Source organism: Salminus brasiliensis, chromosome 20, assembly GCF_030463535.1.
Source record: "Salminus brasiliensis chromosome 20, fSalBra1.hap2, whole genome shotgun sequence".
In the NCBI taxonomy this organism is placed as follows: domain Eukaryota; kingdom Metazoa; phylum Chordata; class Actinopteri; order Characiformes; family Bryconidae; genus Salminus; species Salminus brasiliensis.
Genome location: NC_132897.1, coordinates 33,824,177 through 33,847,805, shown reverse-complemented (window position 1 = coordinate 33,847,805; position 23,629 = coordinate 33,824,177). Strand labels below are relative to the sequence as shown.

Here is a 23,629-nt window from a genome sequence, read left to right as displayed (position 1 = left end):
TGCTGTTAGCTACGCTAGTTAACCACATTTAGCATTTTTGCTAATTGTTTACTGACATTCATCAATTCAATTCAGAATTACATTAATTGCTTTTCCTTTAAAACTATTTTTGAAATGAAGTGACGTGAAATTAAGGTCAATAGTAGCTAATAAGCTAAGCTAATTTTGATCATTATGGTCAAAATATAGAATTCTAGTCTAATCAAATATCACGTTCAGTCACATGAAGTCAAAATGCAAGAATTTGATTCACAAATACAATTTTTTTGAACACATGCTAAGTTAGTCACCAGCACTTGGACTTAGCTAGCTAGCTGCTAGCAGGCCTCGTAACAGCTTCATAACAACGTCATATTCAGCTTAGTCGTTGTTTACATCTTTATTGTTACTTCAGACATTTATACAAGCAAGACTCTCGGTCACAACTTTTACGATACCGTACATGTGATACGAAGAACACACTTCTCATCAGAATCGAACATTCATAGCAAAGAAAACTGGAATTTGGTGACATCCTTAGCTTAGACCTGAAAATCAGGACGAAAGGAAATGTACACGTCATGACTCTCGGACCTTAGAGCTTTCTCACCGATCAAGCTTTAGCAGCGCTTATTCACTTCTTCTACAAGCATCTGCAGCAGAACAGCCGAATTTTAGCTTTCATGCAGTCCCGAGTGAAAAATTCCTCGTAATAATGGACTACAACAAACCATCCAAACTAGATATCGCTGCGTATAAAGTGTGGGCGACTGGGATAAGGCTAACGTGTGCTAACTAATGCTGCTTTCCATTTAAAATAAGATGTCAGATTTTCCGATGTTTTCATGACGTTTAACTGCGAAAAAAAATACCATATATTGCCGTCTTAGGAACTGATATCGCTAACAATCCTAACCTGGGACAATTATTTCGGTCAGATTGGTCATAAAATGACGGTAAGGAATGGTCAAGTCAGCTGAGGTAAACTTAAACAGTTTTTGCTAGTTAGCTAGCTAGCATGAAGCTACTCTCTGTCGCAGGTAAAATAATACCAAAAATCTTCTTGACAGGAAAAATGGGGTTTTCTGTTAACTACTCCTGCTGTACCTTCCCTAGCATCCCTGGTTTACGCAAGGGAGAAAAAAAAAATGCTTGGTAGCTAACGCTAGGCTAGCAGGTACAGATACTGTGCTAAGCTGTGCCATGAGATTTAGGTTTCAGGCAAATTATGAAAGAAAAGGAATGAATTCAAACCAAATAGAGCTTTTTTTGGGGGGAGCTACCGCATGTAGCCAGATGCTAACAACAGTATACGATAGCCACATTGTTTGGAAATCTAGAGTGTTACTAATGGCGGTTAGCTCTCTTGGCTAACTGCTGCCTTCCACAGTTTATCCAGTTCATAAAGATTAGGTGGCGTAATTTATCGCTTTGGGCTGTAATTATTTTTATGCTAAAAGTGACTGAACGCTGCTAACGCTTAATGGGAAAGATCTTTCTCTGTGATATATATTTATGCTCAAGTCTCGTCAGGGAATTTACGAATTTTCAACAGTCTTTATAACGTGGTAAAGTTCCCCAGAGGCACACTACCAGTACAGATGATTATGGACTTTTAACATAGAATAGCTAACGATTTTCAGGCAGAGTTAAGGCAGAACACAAGCGCTCTTAAAAAAAAAAAAAATGCAACTCTCGCAACGAGGTATTCTCATTTGCATGATTCTTCACAACTTGCCGTTCTTGACGTCACTTACTACATTGATTGAACTTGATGATGAGGGACAAAAATGAGTAAACTCCTTTATTAAATATTAAACAAAGAATGAGACATCAACCATTTATTCATTGTATTGTATTAATTCGGATGGAGGGGGGGTGGATTATATTTGACGTTATAAGCTAATATGTTAATATGTTTATTAAACTGATTAGATTGCATGGACCACGGCGATGATTCGTCTTCCCAAATCATCAAGTGGTGTGATGAGGAGCAATAAGTAGCACTTTTTCCGCTGCGCAATGAAAAGTTTACGTAAAGTAAGTGAATTTGGCTCGGCGCTAATACCGTCGGAAAATAGAGGTCGCCCTTTTGATTGTGGCGTTGATCCTTTTGTATTTCACTTGATCATTAGAAACGTTAGAATGTTAGAAAAATAATAGTATCTGCTTGTTACAGAAAAGCCTTCCATCGCCGTTTTGGCCCAAAATTGGAAAGTAACCTCCAGTTCCTTTCATATTGCAACCTTTTAGTCGGACGAAAGATGCTACTTATTGCTTCTTTACTCAGAGGAGTCTGGACACCCCCTTTTGTGTGTAGGTTCTGTTTCGGTTCCAGAGAGGTTTTGGACCAGGCTAAGGTACAGGAGTGAGTCCCAGCGTGTCCGCGTGAATGTCCGGCAGCGTCCTCTCGGGCCGCAAGCAAACAGCCAGACGCTGAAATCGTAGAGGTGGGATAACAAAAAAAGGTCAGTTATCGATCAGTAGGTCAGATGTTGCTGCCAACCGTACTGAAAACATCAAGCAAGACCTCCAAGCTTTGACCTTCTGGGACATGTGGACCCATTGCTGACATAGATGTGCAAATGCACACACACACATATATATATATACTCACACACAGCTTATCTAGTCCCTGGAGAAAAGTATTTTTAATAGAATATGACTCCCTGAAGCAGATTAACATGATGGACCTACTGGCTCTAGGGGTATAAAGCCCCCCAGCATTAAAGAGATGGGAAGGATGAGGTAGGTCTAGTAGAAAGCCTTAATTCCATTTACAGTAGAGACAGTTACTCCAACAAAAGCAGCTCTTTTAAACACCTTTGATTTCAGAAGAAACCATAAATAAGTAGGTGTCCCAATACTTATGTCCAAATAGGACAAATGTTCTGAGCTCCAGTGAGTAGACTGAGGCTACTCGGGCATGATTCAGTGAGTGAGGAACTGCCACCAGACGTGACTCACCTGCTTGAGGGAGCCGGGGGTCCACACCAGTTTGTACACCATGTAAATGGGAATCCACATGAAGGAGGACATCCCAATAATGTAGCCCACAGTGATACTCCAGTCAGGGAACTCGTAGTCAAACAGCGTGAGGGGTGCAGGGTTCAGCAGGGAGCTGATGATGATGTACTGGACGAGGCACAAAGAAAAAGAAAGCAGTTTTTTTTTTATCTTCGGTTAAGCTTTCGAACAACGGAAAAAAGGTGGTGCCACCAAGGGTTCTAGGACAGATGCCACTGAGGAACCATGTGAAGAACCTACAACAGGTTGGAAGGACCTTCCTATAATTCCTATTAAACATGAATGTACCAAATAGTGACATCGCTCCAAGAAGAACCTCATTTGGTTCTCTAAATTTGAAAATGAGATGAGAATATCCCAGGTTCTTGGAACCTTTTAAAAAAAACCTTTTGGAACCAAAAATGCACCATTGGCTCTTTCTAGAGCCATCACATTATGCAGACGTTTGCTGAACTTTAAGAAGGTTCTTCTATGGCACTGTGTGAAGAACCCTTTGGTTCTTCATGGGGTACAACGGCATTTGTATGGTACAATTTCCAAGCTCAAGAACATGCAAGATCACCCCCACCCCAGGTACTGTTAAAAGTACAAGACCCTTGAAGAACGCCTTGAAGCACCCCGAGAGGTTCCTCCACAGTTTCAAACTGAAGAACCTCCAAAACATCCTCAAGGATTGCATACTTCTGACACTCTACTGAGGCATCTACACATATCTCATCTGGAAATGACGGACTAAATGAACTCGGCGGCAGGACAGTGACGGATGCCCTCGGCTTGCCGGCTCGCCTCAACGTTCAAATAACCTCCAAACCCCTGTGGAGATGAAGACGGAGGCCATTTATCACGTCCAGGGAAGAAGAGCGAGCGGTAAGGAGAATCTGATGGAGAGAACGCAGGGGGAAATGTCAGCTTTCGCTCGTCCACAGATTAGGGGTTTGCGCGTGCGGGGAGGAGGGCCCGGTATTAGGTTACGGAGGTGAATGGGGTTGACATTTGTGCCGCGGCGTTTTTGAGAAGGGATTAGGGTGTCACGAGGGGCGGGGAAGGAGAGAGAATGAGAAAATCGTGGAGAGTAAGCTTACTACCCTGTTGATCTTTCAGTGGCTGCGGAACGGCTAAACTATTCGGCTTTTTTCAGATGGACACTGGACATGTGGACACGTCAAACTCACAGCGAGAAACGCCGGGCTGATGGCCACCCAGCACACCTTCCAGAACAGTCCAGGAGTGTAGCCCAGCATGGCTTTGATGTCGTTGCTGAACCTGTTGATACCTGAGAAGAAAAAAAAAACAGGCTGTTCAGGAGAGCTGACCTTCAAAAACTGACCCTACATCTGGACAATCTGTTGACCTATGATGGAGTCCGCCCGTCCACACCCTTAAAGCGTTGCTCAGACGCTCCTGAAACAATGCTTCACCCTTTCTAGAGCCAAGACTAGGCCTTTCCATGGCTGTGGTCTCCAGCCCTCTTCCTGGAGACCTACCTCCTTCCTCCAATCAAGACCCTCGAAAGGCAGTGAGTTCTTGGATCAGGTGGGTGGATGAGGGTTGGATCCAAAGTCTATGGCAAGGTAGCTCTACAGAGGGGCCTAGACGGGACCCATGTGAGATCAGGGTGGGCCTAGATGGGACCCATCTAGCACATGTCCCCCCCCCCATTTGAGCTCGTTCCTTACCATAGAACCAGGAGACGGCAGTGGCCTCCAGAAAGACGACGGCAATTATAGACGAGCCGACTCCAAACTCCTCGAGTAGTTTCACCACATACGCGCCTCCCTGAAACCAAAGAAGGCAACCAAGGTTACGTAACCGAGGCTTAGTTTCAGAACCAACAAATGTTCAAACTGCACTCAGGAACCATCACGTTCTGATGTATCGGATCTACTGGAGAGTTCTTTGCTTGTTATAGCACAAGGTAGGGGTTTCTAATGAAGTGGCCAGTGAGTGGGAGAAGCTCAAGGTAGGGGTTTCTAATAAAGTGGCCAGTGAGTGGAAGAAGCACAAGGTAGGGGTTTCTAATAAAGTGGCCAGTGAGTGGAAGAAGCACAAGGTAGGGGTTTCCAATAAAGTGGCCAGTCTGAAAGCACAAGGTAGGGGTTTCTAATAAAGTGGCCAGTGAATGGAAGAAGCACAAGGTAGGGGGTTCTAATAAAGTGGCCAGTGAGTGGAAGAAGCACAAGGTAGGGGTTTCTAATAAAGTGGCCAGTGAGTGGAAGAAGCACAAGGTAAGGGTTTCTAATAAAGTGGCCACTGAGTGGAAGAAGCACAAGGTAGGGGTTTCCAATAAAGTGGCCAGTGAGTGGAAGAAGCACAAGGTAGGGGTTTCCAATAAAGTGGCCAGTGAGTGGGAGAAGCACAAGGTAGGGGTTCCTAATAAAGTGGCCAGTGAGTGGAAGAAGCACAAGGTAGGGGTTTCCAATAAAGTGGCCAGTGAGTGGAAGAAGCACAAGGTAGGGGTTTCCAATAAAGTGGCCAGTGAGTGGAAGAAGCACAAGGTAGGGGTTTCCAATAAAGTGGCCAGTGAGTGGCCCTTCCACTGATGAAGTGGATGCTTTGGGAAACCTGGCGCAGTGTTTGAGGAGAACTCACTTTAGTAAGGGTGCTGAGAGAGCCCAAAAAGCACACGACCACCAATCCTAGGACAAACAGCTCTCGCCTGTGGGACAGGAAGTCTGGGTACTCGTCCATCACGGCTGTGATTATAGCCTCCAGACCACCGAACTGAAACACACACACACACACACACACACACACAACAGGGAAGTTACCAGACAGACCCCAGAACAAAAACCAACCTCACTGTGTGTGTGTGTGTGTGGTCATGTTGGGACGCACCGTGCTGTCCAGTCCCAGAGTAATCATCATCACGAAGAAGATGATGGCGAAGAAGGTGGAGCCCATCATGTTTGCAATGGCTTCTGGGTAGGTGATGAACAGGAGGCTTGGCCCTGCAGTCAGTAAAGGAAACAGGAAGCTTCATCACTCTTGGTGTAAATGCTTAGTAAATGCTGAGTTAGCAGAGTTAGCGAACAATAATCAAATGCTGGTACTCAAAAGTTAGCAGAGTTAGTAAACAATAATCAAATGCCGGTACGCAAGAGTTAGCAGAGTTAGCGGACAATAATCAAATGCTGGTACGCAAAAGTTAGCAGAGTTAGCGAACAATAATCAAATGCTGGTACGCAAAAGTTAGCAGAGTTAGCAAACAATAATCAAATGCTGGTACTCAAAAGTTAGCAGAGTTAGCGAACAATAATATAATGCTGGTACGCAAAAGTTAGCAGAGTTAGCGAACAATAATATAACGCTGGTACGCAAAAGTTAGCAGAGTTAGCGAACAATAATATAACGCTGGTACGCAAAAGTTAGCAGAGTTAGCGAACAATAATATAATGCTTATATTGTATTATATAATATAATGCTTATATTATTGTTAGCAGAGTTAGCGAACACTAATATATAACGCTGGTACGCAAGAGTTAGCAGAGTTAGCTAGCAATTATTTAATGCCAATGTGCAACAATAAGCTAAACTAGGTAGTTATCTATCTAGTTACCTACAAGTTAGCAGAGTTAGCTAATAATGCTATGCTGCTATACAGCAATTAGCTGCACCGCCAGCTGCTTCAGCCATGTCTTCTCTCACCGTATGTCCCCCCTACAGTGGACTAAGCGTCCGCACCTTTGTTCTTGGCTACGTCCTCTACGTTGACGTGTCTCTGCTCAGCCATGTAGCCCAGCACTGTGAAAATCACAAACCCGGACACAAAGCTGGTCAGGCAGTTCACCAGACTGGTCACGATGGCGTCCCTGGAGCACAGACAGAGAAAAGAAGGAGGCACGTTTAGGTTTAACACGTTAGCGGTGCTAACACACTGTGGGCGTGCTAAGTGTCGGGGGGAGAGGGAGGGCCGTCCTGGGATGAAGCTAGCGATGTCCCAGTCGTTGGACCTACAGTTTCCGGGCATCACTGATTAGAAGTCATTCGCTTGCTTCTCAAATTCAATTCGCTCAAGGCGCCATCCTCCTCCTCCTCTTCCTCACGTGTCACCGTCCCAGACGGGCCCCATTAAACATGCCCTGTTTCGCAGATGTACAGCAGGGCCCAATTCAATTTGCCCTGGCCGGGGCCTCGGCCTGACCATCTGACCATCGCTCACCCTCTTTCATTACATTTCGCTCTGGAACTATTTGAGCGGGAAAACACTGGGCGATAAAATGAAGTTAGCAAGATGCTAATTCCTGCTAAATGCTTGGATCTGCCCGTTGCGGACCAGAGAAGCCAAGTTGATGGTGATGGCGTCTCCTGCAGTTTGGCGGACGGATGGAGGGGCCAGGTGCGAACAAATGGTAGTCCATGGGTTCCATGTTGGCCCCACCAGGGTCAGGGGCCACACTTCATATGGGGCCTAAATGATGAGGCCCTTTTAGAAAGCCCAGCTACCAGTCGCAGTTCCCACCTGGAACCCACCTGGAACCCACCTTGCCCACGCTCCACCCTCGTGAGCCCCACATGAGCAACGGTGTGGATGAAGGTGTTGGTGTACCTGTAGCAGTTGTTGGTGAAGGGGTTGTAGCTGGACAGGGCGAGCAGCACCCCGAAGCCAGGGCCCAGAGAGAAGAAGATCTGTGCAGCAGCATCCACCCACACCTGCACAGCATGATGGGTAAAGTAGTTTACAGAGCGGCCTGAGCAAAAACAGCTGATCTGGACAAATGCTAACATGCTAATAACCAGCATCCACCTTTCCTTTTTCTTTTAGGATACTTACCCAACGTTCCCCTTTTAGACCTGCTAACTAGGCTAAAGGCTAGCATGTGCTCCCCCTTAACCGCTAATGAAAGAGATCTGCCTGTACTTCATGCGTGCTATTGTTGCTAAGTGTTTGCTAGCATGTGATTTTTTTTTATCAGTGTGGAAACATTTTCTTGTTTAATAGCTGTTAGCTGTTGTCACAAGTAAGAAAATTGTTGTAAAAGTGATTTTTTGTTTGTTAGCATGTTGGTATTTGTCTCAATGTAGGAAACATTAAATTGCCCTAACTAGCCCTAAAATTGGCTAGTTTGTTAGCATGTTAGAACTTGACCCAATGTAGAGAACAGCCCCTGTGTTTGTGAGCTTGTTCATATGGTAATATTTGTTCTAACTCTAAGACTAGTTTGTTAGCATGTTAGTAATGGTACCAAGTACCAACAGTACCAATAGTACCAACAGTCCTAAAACTGGCCAATTGGCTAATACCATGTTTCCCAATATAGAAAACAGTCCTAAAATTTGCTAGTTTCCTAGCACTATTTGTCCCAATGTAGAAAACAGTCCTAAAACTGGCTACTTTGCTAGCATGTTGATATTTATTGTACTGTAGAAAACAGCCCTAAAACTGGCTAGTTTGCTAGAACTATTTGCCCCAATGTAGAAAACAGTCCTAAAACTGGCTAGTTTGCTAGCACTATTTGTCCCAATGTAGAAAACAGTCCTAAAACTGGCTAGTTTGCTAGCATGTTGATATTTATTAAACTGTAGAAAACAGCCCTAAAACTGGCTAGTTTGCTAGCACTATTTGTCGCAATGTAGAAAACAGTCCTAAAACTGGCTAGTTTGCTAGCACTATTTGTCCCAATGTAGAAAACAGTCCTAAAACTGGCTAGTTTGCTAGCACTATTTGTCCCAACGTAGAAAACAGTCCTAAAACTGGCTAGTTTGCTAGCACTATTTGTCCCAACGTAGAAAACAGTCCTAAAACTGGCTAGTTTGCTAGAACTATTTGTCCCAACGTAGAAAACAGCCCTAAAACTGGCTAGTTTGCTAGCACTATTTGTCGCAATGTAGAAAACAGTCCTAAAACTGGCTAGTTTGCTAGCACTATTTGTCCCAACGTAGAAAACAGTCCTAAAACTGGCTAGTTTGCTAGCACTATTTGTCCCAACGTAGAAAACAGTCCTAAAACTGGCTAGTTTGCTAGCACTATTTGTCGCAATGTAGAAAACAGTCCTAAAACTGGCTAGTTTGCTAGAACTATTTGTCCCAATGTAGAAAACAGTCCTAAAACTGGCTAGTTTGCTAGCACTATTTGTCCCAACGTAGAAAACAGTCCTAAAACTGGCTAGTTTGCTAGAACTATTTGCCCCAATGTAGAAAACAGTCCTAAAACTGGCTAGTTTGCTAGCACTATTTGTCCCAATGTAGAAAACAGCCCTAAAACTGGCTAGTTTGCTAGAACTATTTGTCCCAATGTAGAAAACAGTCCTAAAACTGGCTAGTTTGCTAGCATGTTGATATTTATTAAACTGTAGAAAACAGCCCTAAAACTGGCTAGTTTGCTAGCACTATTTGTCCCAATGTAGAAAACAGTCCTAAAACTGGCTAGTTTGCTAGCACTATTTGTCCCAATGTAGAAAACAGTCCTAAAACTGGCTAGTTTGCTAGCACTATTTGTCCCAGTGTAGAAAACAGTCCTAAAACTGGCTAGTTTACTAGCATGTTGATATTTATTGCAACGTAGAAAACAGCCCTAAAACTGGCTAATTTACTAGCATGTTGATATTTATTGCAATGTAGAAAACAGCCCTAAAATTGGCTAGTTTGCTAGCACTATTTGTCCCAATGTAGAAAACAGTCCTAAAACTGGCTAGTTTGCTAGCATGTTGATATTTATTAAACTGTAGAAAACAGCCCTAAAACTGGCTAGTTTGCTAGCACTATTTGTCCCAATGTAGAAAACAGTCCTAAAACTGGCTAGTTTGCTAGCACTATTTGTCCCAATGTAGAAAACAGTCCTAAAACTGGCTAGTTTGCTAGCACTATTTGTCCCAGTGTAGAAAACAGTCCTAAAACTGGCTAGTTTACTAGCATGTTGATATTTATTGCAACGTAGAAAACAGCCCTAAAACTGGCTAATTTACTAGCATGTTGATATTTATTGCAATGTAGAAAACAGCCCTAAAACTGGCTAGTTTGCTAGCACTATTTGTCCCAATGTAGAAAACAGTCCTAAAACTGGCTAGTTTGCTAGCACTATTTGTCCCAGTGTAGAAAACAGTCCTAAAACTGGCTAGTTTGCTAGCATGTTGATATTTATTGTACTGTAGAAAACAGTCCTAAAACTGGCTAGTTTGCTAGCACTATTTGTCCCAATGTAGAAAACAGTCCTAAAACTGGCTAGTTTGCTAGCATGTTGATATTTATTAAACTGTAGAAAACAGCCCTAAAACTGGCTAGTTTGCTAGCACTATTTGTCGCAATGTAGAAAACAGTCCTAAAACTGGCTAGTTTGCTAGCACTTTCACTTTTGTCCAACTTTAGAAAACAGTCCTGAAACGGGCTAGTTGGCTAGCATGGTAGTATTTGTCCCAATGTAGAGAACAGCCCTAAAACTGGCTAGGTTTGTTAGCATTTTACCCTGCTGTACAATTGGCTAGTATATTAGCCTACCAAGCAATCTCAGTCACAGGTAACAGCCATAGATTTTAGAATATCAGAAAAATCTTGTTAGCGCTGACTGCTAAAGCTAAGACTCATGCTGTGCTATTAGGTTAGGTTAGTATTATGGATATTATGAGGCAACCATACAGCTTCGTTTTGTAGAAGGTAAACCAGTTAAACCAGTACACCATGTTTAACAGTGAAGAAAGGATGCTAGCTATGCTAGTTGTGATCTGGGAGGTGATGGAGCTGGAAGAACAGGGGCGAGAGCAGCAAGCCAGAGCCAGGGAAAGATCTAAAGGGCAGCGCGAGTGAATGTGAGGGTGGGTGGGGGGGTGAGGGGGGCCTTTCATAATGGAAAACAACTGCAAAACCAATTAAGCATCTGATTAGCCCTGCTGGCTTTATTCATGCGCCTCATCCCCGCGCCTCCTGCAGCAGCAGAGCACAAAGCAGGACGAGCGATACGGCCAAAACCTGACCTGACTGCCCTGGAAAGCTGGGTTTCACCTTACGTAGTTATCCGGTACCAAACCCGGGATTTCTAGGAATTAAATTCTTCATCAGAACACTCACACTTGTCTCCTGGAGTTTCTCCCATTTGGGCTGGAGGTAGAAGACCACACCCCTCCAGGCTCCGGGGAGAGTCGCACCGCGGATCAGCAGAATGAACAGGACCACGTACGGAAGAGTGGCAGTCACCCACACTACCTGAGAGAGAGCAAGAGAGGGTGTGAAATTAATCGGCTTAATTTAAGGCGCAATTAGGCCTTGAATACTCTTATTATGAAATATGAAATAATAAGACCATAATGAGGCTGATTTTCGCTTTTCAAAATAAAAGTAAAAAAAAAAAAAAGTATTTGGAAAGTGATCAGCACCAAAAAAAAAAAATCTGTATTTGTGACGTACTAAGAACTAGCATATTTACATAAACCCACCTATTCAGCTTACAGCAGTTTAGCCCCGCCCATTCATACTGAAGTTATAAGGAGTGTTTCAGCCTTGGCTGCTTTTCGAATGAAGCTCAAAACAGGGCAGCCAATCAGAACAGATTATGGTCAGTTTCTGAGCATGACTGCCTCCTCTACAGGTCATTTATTTATCAGGCAAGTGCCTACCCACTAGATGGCCACTTTAACAGAAACCCGGTGTACAGTTAGAGAAAGTAGCTTATCTGCTGATGCTCAATCAATTAGTCATCTTCCAGCCCTTTCTCAGGGGTCGGCGTGTCCCTTGAGTGGCTCTTCTCTGGATATTTGGTGGTGGTGGTGGTGGTGGACTAGTTCTGTACCTGGAAGCAACACTGCTGTGCCTGATACTTTCGTACCCGCACCACACCCCATACCATGAGCACTAGCATGCCACTGCTCCTGTGCTCAAAAACTGACTAGTAACGGCGGGGTCTCGTGTACCTTCCCAGACGTTTTGACTCCTTTCCATAGGCTGAAGTAGACGATGGTGAAGATGAGGAAGAGGCAGAGCATCAGCTGCCAGCGTATCACCCCAACGTTCCCCAGCCCGGACGACTCATGCAGCTCCAGGACGTTCCTCCTGTTCAGAAGAAACCGACAGGCCGAGGTTCAGAGCATGAACCTTCATTTATCCAGTCGCTAAGAGCTTTTTAAAGGTTTACCAATTTCATTGCTCAAAGAACCGTCTGGAGAACCCGTTATTGTAGTCAGGGATCAGAGGCTTACTCAGAGGACAACGCATGACCTGTCTCTCGCTCTCTCTCTCTCTCCTTTTTCCACTTACATGCACTTACGTGTAAAACTCCTCGGCGGGCGAGCGGGAGTAGTTGGTCCAGGTGACGTTGTCCTTGCCGAAGTAGTTGGTGCAGTTCTCCGTGTTCCAGGCGTTGTCACAGCTGGTCCAGGGCAGAGTGCTGCTGAAGGACGAGTAGAAGTAGAAGAGCGCCCAGGCAATGATGGTGTTGTAGTAGAACGACACGTACAGAGCGATGATGCAGATGGCAAAACCGATGCCTGGAGGAAGAAGAGGGTAGAAGGAAGACGTAAACTAGGTGCAACATCTACTTGTCGACTCCTTGTCAAGGGCTCTGAGTGGTCCAGCGGACTAAGGCCCGAGGATCGCTGGTTCAAATCCCAGGTCATGCTGTCTGCCATCAGCAGCCGGAGCCTGAGGGAGCACAACAGTTGAGCACCCTTGCACTCTCAGGGGCTCTCTTTCCTGACATCACTGGCCAGCGTCGGGCACCCAGCTCTGAAGCATTGGCTAGGAGACACCTGTGAGAGGCAGGCGGCATGACCCGGGATTTGAACCAACGACTCTTGGGTGGCGGCACCATAGTCCTCTGGACCACTCGGAGCTCTAGGGAGCCCTGACTTTGCTTGATTTTCTTGCAGATACGTCCACGGGGCTTCAAGACAGAGGAGGTGGGCTCATTACCTTTAAATATGGGGCAGATGTGTTTCCATATGGAGATGGCGCCGGTCCTGTGGAACTGCCCAAGAGCGAGCTCCATGTAGAAGAGCGGCACGCCCCCGAACACGGCCATGAGGACGTAGGGGATGAGGAACGCACCTGTACCAACACACAGACCAGACGGGGGTTAGTCATCACAGAGACCTGACAGTGTCGGAGTAAGAACTGACTGAAGATCGTGGAAATGATATGCAAATGATCTGTTTTATGATTGGCTGCCTTGTTTAGAGCCTCATTTAAAAAGCAATCCCTTATAGGTCCTGCTAGGCCTTGCTATGGTGGCTAACCCATGAAGACTATGTCATAGTTCCACAGGACTGGGCATAAGCCCCTTCAACGTTGGGTTGTGGGGTTCTCTGGAGGGATGGAGCTCCATCCAGTACCATCCGATCCGACTTCAGTACCTCGCTAATGCTCTGGTGTGGCTGCATGCAATCAAATCCTCACAACACTGTCTAATGCTGCGAAAAGCCTTCCTGGAAGAGTAGAGGTTGTTACTGCAGAGGCTGCATGTGTGTTTCAACTGGTGTCCACAAACTTTTTTGTTTTGTATTCCTGGAGGACCAACTGTATGGCCAAATGTTTGTGGACACCCCTTCTAATGAATGCTTTCAGTTACATAGGCCACATCCGTTGTTGACCCTGTAGCAGATAAACATGAATCTATTGGCACCATGCCTCCTAATGTCAGACGTGGGCTGTTAGAGGGGTATAAAGCCCCCCACTGGAGCAGTGGAAGAAGTTGGGGATGGATGAGGTTAGGGGTGGTGAACATTCAACGTCCCGACCTCACAGCAATGCCCCTGTATGACCTATTTTTAATATACTTGATTTCAGAAGAAACTATGAATGAGCAGGTGTCCCAATACTTTTGTCCGTATAGTGTACGATGCTCTGGAGAAGAGCGTCAGCCAAATGCTGAATGTAGATGTAAATGTAGTTCTTCTCTATGTAAATAAATGGGTTGCTTGTGGTCTCCAAGGGCAACAGGTTGGATGGGATTGATTTTTCTTCAAAGCTTGAAAGCAGTGGTTTCAGCTTCAGAAGAAAAGGGAACTGTACCTGTAAGCTGTGGAAAATACCAGAGATTTGGGAATCAACAACATGGAAATCATGGAAATTGTTTTTGCAAACAATAAATCAAGAAATATTAAAAATGTTAAACAAGAAGAAGAGGAAGAAAGAGGAGGAGGAGGAGGAGGAGGAATGGGATTCAGCACCATGGACAGCTCACTGGGTGGCCGGCACTGCGGGAGTCCAGTGCCTAGTGCTGCCTTTGGGCTTTACTGAAGCGTTCATCACCCCGTTCAAAAGTTTGGAATCACCTCGAGTCATATTAATCAACTTGCTGATTTGATATTAAAATCAAAAGAGGAATTATTAGTAATTATTAGTAATTACTAAAAGAACATCAGCACCATGACCAGCTCGCTTGGGGAAGGAAATAAATAAATGAATGCTTAATTTAACATAAAATAACATTAAATGTGGAACGTGTGGAAAAATAATGGCACGTTAAATACATTTTGTTTAATTTATTTAATTTAAATGTAAATTTAAATTTACCTTTTTATTTGTTTATTTATTTAACAGACTGAAGTCTGTTTCTGCACAGCCTATTTCTACCTTTGTATGATCAGGTGTCTATAAACTTTCCCGTTTTGTATTCATGGTGAAATATGGAGACTTTTTCAGTGTGGAAATTATGTAACCACTTGTTCTTGCAGTTAGATTTAATCTTGCATCTTTAAAAAAAAAATAATATGTACACATATGAAACACTTCTGCACATTCCGAATCAGAGTTACTGTTGGTTTAGTTCCTTTACATACAGTGAAAAGTGAATTATGTCATAAATACGTTTTGTTTAATATATTTTTTTAATGTTTTCCCCAGTTTTTCTGAGCTAAAAAATTTGACTTACTGCCAGAACAGTGGAGATGTTTCTCCAGAGCCGATTAATACTCTTACCGTCTTTGTATTTAAAGTGATTCAATACAATAATCAGCATAATTTGGTGGGGAAATGTGGAAAATTTGTATCTTTAGAAAATATTGTTTATTCGCTTAATGTTACATATTGTAAAAAAGTAAAAAAAAAAAAAAAAAAAAACACATGAAAGTTTTATATTTTAGTTTTATATTTTAGAAGAAATAGAAATTGCGTTTTTATTTTTTCAATTATAATTCATTGCCTGTATTTTATTTATTTGTTGACTTTCTCAACAAATAAATACACTGCAGAGCCTATTAATACCCCCGGATTCTTGGATTTGGGTGAACAGGTGTCTATAAACTTATAAACTTTAGAAACGTTTTGGTCAGGCTAAAAACGTTCAAAACGACGGTACCTATAGTGGTCCAGTTACGTTACCGCACAATAATCAGCATCATTTACTGGAGAAATGTGGAAGACTTAGGGCACAAACGGTGGTGGTAGTTCTTACAGTTTTTGTAGTTTAGTTTAATGTGTTTTTAGTATTTTTAGAAATGACGTTTATTCGCTTAATGTAACGTGAAAAGGTCATTTTAACGTTTTAACGTATTTTTTTCACTTGGATTCTCAACAAATTCATTCACTACATTTAATAAATCACATGTAGAGGGAAAAAAACTAATATTATAAACACCAGAAGATATTTAGATTGCTTTTATTTTTGAGAAAAAAATATTATATGCTCTAAAAACTGTAAACAATCAAATTCTGATGTTTTTAGTTATTAGTCAGGATGTAATATTTAAAAAACTTGAACTTGAGTTTTGAAGGTCTTACACTGATCCTCACCGGTACCGAGCCCTGAACCGTTCCCAGCCTGGTTCTACAGCCTCCATCCCAGTTCTCCCAGTTTCTCTGAGCACTGGAAACCCTCCAGTACTCCAGAAACGAGTGTAAACTCACTTAAACCCACTCCCACCCAGCGCGCGGACCCTGTCCCCCAGCGCTTGAGGAGCCCACCTCGGTTCTCTGCGGCTTACTGGTTGAAGGTTCTCACCTCCGCCGTTCTGGTAGCAGATGTAGGGGAACCTCCACACGTTCCCCAGGTCCACCGCGAAGCCGATCACGGACAGCAGAAAGTCGATCTTCTTGCTCCATTTGTCTCGGGAGTCGGTCTGGATGATGACCGGTACCGGTACCGGTACGGGTACGGGTACAGGTCCACGGGCCACCGGTTGCTCCTGGTGGGGCATCGCTGCTGATCGAGCAAGGAATCCAAAGTTCAGCCCAAAAAAAAAAAAAACTGCCGGTCAGGCTGTCCGTGCGGTCATGCTGCGGTGTGGAGCAGCGAGGTGAGGTGAGATCTTCAGGATTGGACAAGCAAGCGAGCGAGCGAGCGAGCGAGGGAGACCCCCCACCAGCCCAACCCTCAATCCCACCCACCTGAGCGAGCGGGCAACCACCAGACAAGAGCGATGAGCACATCGTCGCTCGAACCAAAGAGACTTCGTTTAAACGCACGAATTTTTCACGTTTTTCACGTTGACCTGCAGACCAAACCGATCTCATAGCTTCTACTGGTTTAGTCGACCCCTAATGACCCCCAGTGAGGACGATGGACAAAAGTCCAACACTCAAACTCATTTAAACTTAATGGACTAGCTGGTCTATCAAGCTGGTCAGACTAGTGGACTTGTTCGGTAAAATCGGTCAACCAGTATGACCAGCTTGGTGGACTAGATAGTCCATTAACCTCAGATGAATGGTTTACCAGTATAGGATAAGTTTTCACTCTGATGACCATGGTCATGACGGTCATGCTGGTCAACTAGTATGGTCATGACGGTCATGCTGGTTAAGCAGCCTTACTAAACTAGGCAACTAGTATGACCAGCTTGGTAGACCAGCTAGTCCATCAAACTCAAATAAATGGTTTACCAGCACAGGGTGGGTTTTTACTCTGATGACTATGGTCATTATGGACATGCTGGTCAACCAGTATAGTCATGGTGGTTAAGCTGGTGAACCATCTTAACTAAACTAGTCAACCAGTATGATCAGCTTGGTAGACCAGCAAGTCCATCAAACTCAAATAAATTATTTACCAGCAGGGGGTACATTTTCACATGGATGTCCATGGTCATTATGGTCATGCTGGTCAACCAGTATAGTCATGGTTGGTGAACCATCTTAACTAAACTAGTCAACTAGTATGACCAGCTTGGTAGACTAGATAGTCCATTAACCTCAAATGAATGGTTTACCAGCACAGGGTGGGTTTTCACTCTGAACACCATGGTCATGATGGTCATGCTGGTCAACTAGTATAGTCATGCTGGTCATGCTGGTCAACCAGCTTTACTAAACTAGTCAACTAGTATGACCAGCTTGGTAGACCAGCTAGTCCATCAAACTCAAATAAATGGTTTACCAGCACAGGGTGGGTTTTTACTCTGATGACTATGGTCATTATGGTCATGCTGGTCAACTAGTATGGTCATGGTGGCTAAGCTGGTTAACCAGCTTTACTAAACTAGTCAACCAGTATGACCAGCTTGGTAGACCAGCTAGTCCATCAAAATCAAATAAATGAATTTCCAGCATAGGGTAGATTTTTACACAGTTAACCATGGTCATGATGGTCAACCAGCTTTACAAAACCAGCCAACTAGTATGACCAGCTTGGTATACCAGCTAGTCCATCAAACTCAAATTACTTACCAGCAGGGGGTACATTTTCACATGGATGACCATGGTCATTATGGTCATGCTGGTCAGCCAGTATAGTCATGGTGGTTAAGCTGGTTAAGCAGCTTTACTAAACTAGTCAACCAGTATGACCAGCTTGGTAGACCAGCTAGTCCATCAAACTATGTGTTTAACGAATGGTTTACTAGCAGGTTTTTTACATGGATGACCATGGACTTAGTGGTCATGCTGATCAACCAGTATGGTCATGGTGGTTAAGCTGGTTAAGCAGCTTTACGAAACTAGTCAACCAGTATGACCAACTTGGTAGACCAGCTAGTCCATCAAAATCAAACGAATGGTTTACCAGCAGGTGGAAGGTTTTCACATGTATGACCATGGTCAACCACAACAGCTCTGACCTGTCATGGCATGGACTCCACCTGACCTCAAATATGTCCTATCCAGTATGAAGTCCTGTAAGTTGTGAGATGGGACCTCCATGAGCATCGGTGAGTGCCCATGACCCTGACGCCGGATCACCGGTTGTCCTTCCTTGGAACACCACTCTTGGTAGGTACTGACCACTGCATACCTGACTCTGGGTCTAAATGATCTCACCTTTCAGAGCAAAGCGCGTCCTGATCTCCAGTCAGCCCCTGCTTTTTAAAAGCGGATTGTAGTAAAAGGAATGAGTTTTCAGAAACTGTCCTGGGATCAGCTCTCGTAGAAACTCTTACCAGTGCAACCTCTGGCTCCCAGAGGCTGTAATAGCATTTGGAAGGCCGAGAATAGATGCTCTGCGGTCTAACCGGCCTCGTTAGCCAAACTTAATAAAACGAGTAGGAAATCGAATCCGCCGCTTTTAGTACGGGCAAATTGAAGAAGTCCTAAGTGGCTTCAGAGACTACAGTAATCGCGCAGGTCAGTGGCTCGAGAGTGCAGGAAATAAGGTTAGGCCTACAAGATGGACGCCCCGGCGTATGGATTTACAATCAGTGACCTGATCCCGCCACAGCCGGAAGTCTAGCGCCATGGCCGTCTGCAAGTGTATCGTCCAGTGATATTAGCCTTATGTCACATGGCTGATCCTTTCTCCCGGAGTGGTTCCCAATTGCCAATTGAAGGGACCATCTCTCTGGAGGGAACCAGCAGGGTAAAGTGCCTCGCTCTGGAGCGCAATGGCTTGGAATGATGGATGGCTGTTGGGGCGATGGAGCTCTTTTTGTTGGCCAACTCTTTGGGTTAGGGTCACAGTGTTCTGAAACAGAGAGAACCCAGTCTGAACCCAAAACTACTGTGTTCTCCTGAAGTTCCTTACATTTCGCCTCAGGTTGGCCCTTGGCAAACAGGTGGGCAATTGGTGCCAGTACTCTTGACTTGCCCAGAGGCAAAGGCAGTAGGTGTCAACCCTATTCCTGGAGATCCCCGATTCTTGAGGGATTTTCAGGACCAGAACCACATAAGATTGTCAAGCTAATAGAGTCAGACTTGGGCTAGAGGGGTATATATAAAGCCCCCCAGCATTGAGCTGTGGAGCAGTGGAAGAACTGTGTTCTCTGGAATGATGGATGGTGGAGCTCCATCCAGTACTTTTGGGATGAGGTGGGATGGTGATCATCCAGCATTCTGACCTGAATGGCTTGGATTCTGAATTGGAATTCAGAAGAATGGTGTCCCAATACTTTTGTCCCTATAGTCAATACTGTAAAAAAAACTGATTGTGGATCCCAGAGCAGTCGGTTAGCTAAGACATGCTTGACGTCTAAGCTTTGCTTCTTTAATGGGAGATGCTAGGCTAATGTTGCTAACAAACACCGGGCCCAGACTGGCCCCAATCTTCTTTGACGCGCTTACTAAGATGAGATCAGTGGCTGCCTACGTTCTTTTTCCTTGTTAGCGATGTTAGCCTAGCATTTCCAGTTCTAAAATAAAGAAGCACATGTTGGACACCAAACGTGTCTCGACTGATCGACTTGCGTTTTGCTGCTCTTTTGGAGAGCAGAGGTATAGAGTGATTCTCGCAACAGCAACATCAGGCACGTCCTTTAGGCAGCCTGGCCCACGTCAACTAAAGCAATCTGACATATTTACCCACGTGGCGACGTCAGCCCTGCCGCAATGTGGAGCATTTCATAACATTCGGAAATTCCTCACGTCCATCGACACGACCACAAACGCAACAGCATGTCGGGGGGAGGAACATCCTCCAGGGGCAGAATGCTGATTCAAGACCAGCTACACAGGGTCCTCCTCCACGGTGGTGCTGAAGACGAAGGTCAATAAGAACTGGTCCTGGGACTGTACTGAAGAACGACTGGCAGAGGCCTGAAGGTGCAGCCCAAACAACCAGAAGCATGTGGTTCATACATGCTAGATGGACGCTGCTGTCAGGATGCATTGACTCGTACAGCTAAAGGAACATCAGTCTGACAGGAGCTCCTTCAACATGCCCTGAACACCATTACTGACTGTCTACTCCAATCACACAGTGGTGTGCACAGAACTCCACCGAACAAGGAGCTGACGGATGCCATTGCTCCAGCAGTGGGGTAATGATACATACCCAAGTGCTGTGAGGTAACGCTCCGGGCCAGAGGTTCAGGACCAGGGCCAGTACTGACCAAACATGAAACATGACATGAAATCATTGTTTATTAATTACAAAATCATTTAAGTTGCTAGATCTGATAAATCAGGGATTAATATCCAGTATGAAGCTCTAATAACATTAATATCCAGTATGAAGCTCTAATAGCATTAATATCCAGAATGAAGCTCTAATAACATTAATATCCAGTATGAAGCTCTAATAGCATTAATATCCAGAATGAAGCTCTAATAGCATTAATATCCAGTATGAAGCTCTAATAACATTAATATCCAGTATGAAGTTGTAATAGCATTAATATCCAGTATGAAGTTGTAATAGCATTAATATCCAGTATGAAGCTTTAATAACATTAATATCCAGAATGAAGCTCTAATAACATTAATATCCAGTATGAAGCTCTAATAACATTAATATCCAGAATGAAGCTCTAATACCATTAATATCCAGTATGAAGCTCTAATAACATTAATATCCACTATGAAGCTCTAATAACATTAATATCCAGAATGAAGCTCTAATAACATTAATATCCAGTATGAAGCTCTAATGTCATTAATATCCAGAATGAAGCTCTAATAACATTAATATCCAGAATGAAGCTTTAATAGCATTAATATCCAGCATGAAGCTTTAATGTCATTAATATCCAGTATGAAGCTCTAATAACATTAATATCCAGTAAGAAGCTCTAATAGCATTAATATCCAGAATGAAGCTCTAATAGCATTAATATCCAGTATGAAGTTCTAATAACATTAATATCCAGTATGAAGCTCTAATAACATTAATATCCAGTATGAAGTTCTAATAACATTAATATCCAGTATGAAGCTCTAATAACATTAATATCCAGTATGAAGTTCTAATAATATTAATATCCAGTATGAAGCTCTAATAACATTAATATCCAGAATGAAGCTTTAATAGCATTAATATCCAGCATGAAGCTTTAATGTCATTAATATCCAGTATGAAGCTCTAATAACATTAATATCCAGTAAGAAGCTCTAATAGCATTAATATCCAGAATGAAGCTCTAATAGCATTAATATCCAGTATGAAGTTCTAATAACATTAATATCCAGTATGAAGCTCTAATAACATTAATATCCAGTATGAAGTTCTAATAACATTAATATCCAGTATGAAGCTCTAATAACATTAATATCCAGTATGAAGTTCTAATAATATTAACATCCAGTATGAAGCTCTAATAACATTAATATCCAGAATGAAGCTCTAATAACATTAATATCCAGTATGAAGCTCTAATAACATTAATATCCAGTATGAAGTTCTAATAACATTAATATCCAGTATGAAGCTCTAATAACATTAATATCCAGTATGAAGCTCTAATAACATTAATATCCCGTATGAAGCTCTAATAACATTCATATCCAGTATGAAGCTCTAATAACATTAATATCCAGTATGAAGCTCTAATAACATTCATATCCAGTATGAAGCTCTAATAACATTAATATCCAGTATGAAGCTCTAATAACATTCATATCCAGTATGAAGCTCTAATAACATTAATATCCAGTATGAAGCTCTAATAACATTCATATCCAGTATGAAGCTCTAATAACATTAATATCCAGTATGAAGCTCTAATAACATTAATATCCAGTATGAAGTTCTAATAACATTAATATCCAGTATGAAGCTCTAATAACATTAATATCCAGTATGAAGTTCTAATAATATTAATATCCAGTATGAAGCTCTAATAACATTAATATCCAGAATGAAGCTCTAATAACATTAATATCCAGTATGAAGCTCTAATAACATTAATATCCAGTATGAAGTTCTAATAACATTAATATCCAGTATGAAGCTCTAATAACATTAATATCCAGTATGAAGCTCTAATAACATTAATATCCAGTATGAAGCTCTAATAACATTCATATCCAGTATGAAGCTCTAATAACATTAATATCCAGTATGAAGCTCTAATAACATTCATATCCAGTATGAAGCTCTAATAACATTCATATCCAGTATGAAGCTCTAATAACATTAATATCCAGAATGAAGCTTTAATAGCATTAATATCCAGCATGAAGCTTTAATGTCATTAATATCCAGAATGAAGCTCTAATAACATTAATATCCAGAATGAAGCTCTAATAGCATTAATATCCAGAATGAAGCTCTAATAGCATTAATATCCAGTATGAAGTTCTAATAACATTAATATCCAGTATGAAGCTCTAATAACATTAATATCCAGAATGAAGCTCTAATAACATTAATATCCAGTATGAAGCTCTAATAACATTAATATCCAGTATGAAGCTCTAATAACATTAATATCCAGAATGAAGTTCTAATAACATTAATATCCAGTATGAAGTTCTAATAACATTAATATCCAGTATGAAGCTCTAATAACATTAATATCCAGTATGAAGTTCTAATAACATTAATATCCAGTATGAAGCTCTAATAACATTAATATCCAGTATGAAGTTCTAATAATATTAATATCCAGTATGAAGCTCTAATAACATTAATATCCAGAATGAAGCTCTAATAACATTAATATCCAGTATGAAGCTCTAATAACATTCATATCCAGTATGAAGCTTTAACTAAGGCCATTGCTGATCTTAATTGTAAAGATCTATAAGAGCATCCGACAATGTATGTGTGTGTGTGTATATGTGTGTGTGTATGTGTGTGTGTGTATGTGTGTGTGTGTGTGTGTGTGTGTGTTTAATACCTATATTATACTATGAATGAACAGCTGCTGGTATATTGGTACTCTCTCTCTCTCTTTACCAGATCATACCTTTGTAATGTATTCTCTATTCAGAAGAGTGTGTGTGCGTGCTTCTGTGTGTGTGTGTGTGTGTGTGTGTGTGTGTGTGTGTGCACTCATCTATTTTAAAGGGGGCCGTGGATTCTGCTCTGCATCTCATTTCCCTGCTCTACATCTGTGTGGCCTAAATAAAGACTACACACAGCAGAGACATGCTCACAGCTAGTTGTAATGTAATGTACGAGTGCATGCTGTTAGAGCCATAACATTAAAACCACCAGCTGTTCATGCTGCCTAACATGTCGATCCCACCCCTCAACAGCTACTACTGGAACCAGATCATCAAATGGTATTCCCTACACATGCCGGTGGTTCTAATGTTATGGCTGATCTGTGCTAATCATCACGCGGCAGCTTAAGTCCTGATGAAGGCGGTTAGCCATGTCTCCGCACTTCAGCCACAGCTTCCAACGGGACGAGGCGTCAGGAGAAAATCCCCTAACACCCCACAGAGCCGGGAATTAGCCTTAGCCGCCGGCCGCCAACCTAAATCCCCACAACTCAAGGGTGCTGCGGAGGTCACAAAGGGCAAAGGGCAAGACCTTTACGTGTGTTCTGCCTCACATCCAGCTGATTTCTGGTGGAATCTGTTGGTTTTGCATTGCTGTCTAATGCTTAACAACGGTATGATAGCCTGATGGGTTTAGACTATAGGGACAAAAGTATTGGGACACCTGTTT

At 42.8% G+C, this 23,629-nt stretch overlaps 1 protein-coding gene across 1 annotated transcript; it reads right to left on the bottom strand.

The window, feature by feature from the left end:
• Positions 1-2,334: 2,334 nt before the first annotated feature.
• Positions 2,335-16,064, bottom strand: slc6a4b (solute carrier family 6 member 4b). Its single transcript, XM_072664355.1, has 13 exons — positions 15,869-16,064; positions 12,841-12,975; positions 12,197-12,416; positions 11,844-11,982; positions 11,005-11,139; positions 7,553-7,656; positions 6,688-6,815; positions 5,842-5,954; positions 5,596-5,727; positions 4,683-4,782; positions 4,179-4,279; positions 2,947-3,114; positions 2,335-2,415 (listed from the first exon to the last, which is right to left on the bottom strand). The coding sequence occupies exons 1-13, from the start codon at positions 16,062-16,064 to the stop codon at positions 2,335-2,337; spliced, it is 1,752 nt and encodes a 583-aa protein (XP_072520456.1).
• Positions 16,065-23,629: the final 7,565 nt, after the last annotated feature.

Bases quoted from the DNA above. Each gene is read 5' to 3' on its own strand.
- slc6a4b (XM_072664355.1), bottom strand. From the start codon at position 16,064: ATGCCCCACCAGGAGCAACCGGTGGCCCGTGGACCTGTACCCGTACCC. The intron at 12,976-15,868 runs GTGAGAACCTTC...GTGTTGGTACAG, and splicing joins CTGCTACCAGAACGGCGGAG to GTGCGTTCCTCATCCCCTAC. The intron at 4,280-4,682 runs GTAAGGAACGAG...TTTTCTTCTCAG, and splicing joins TGCCGTCTCCTGGTTCTATG to GTATCAACAGGTTCAGCAAC.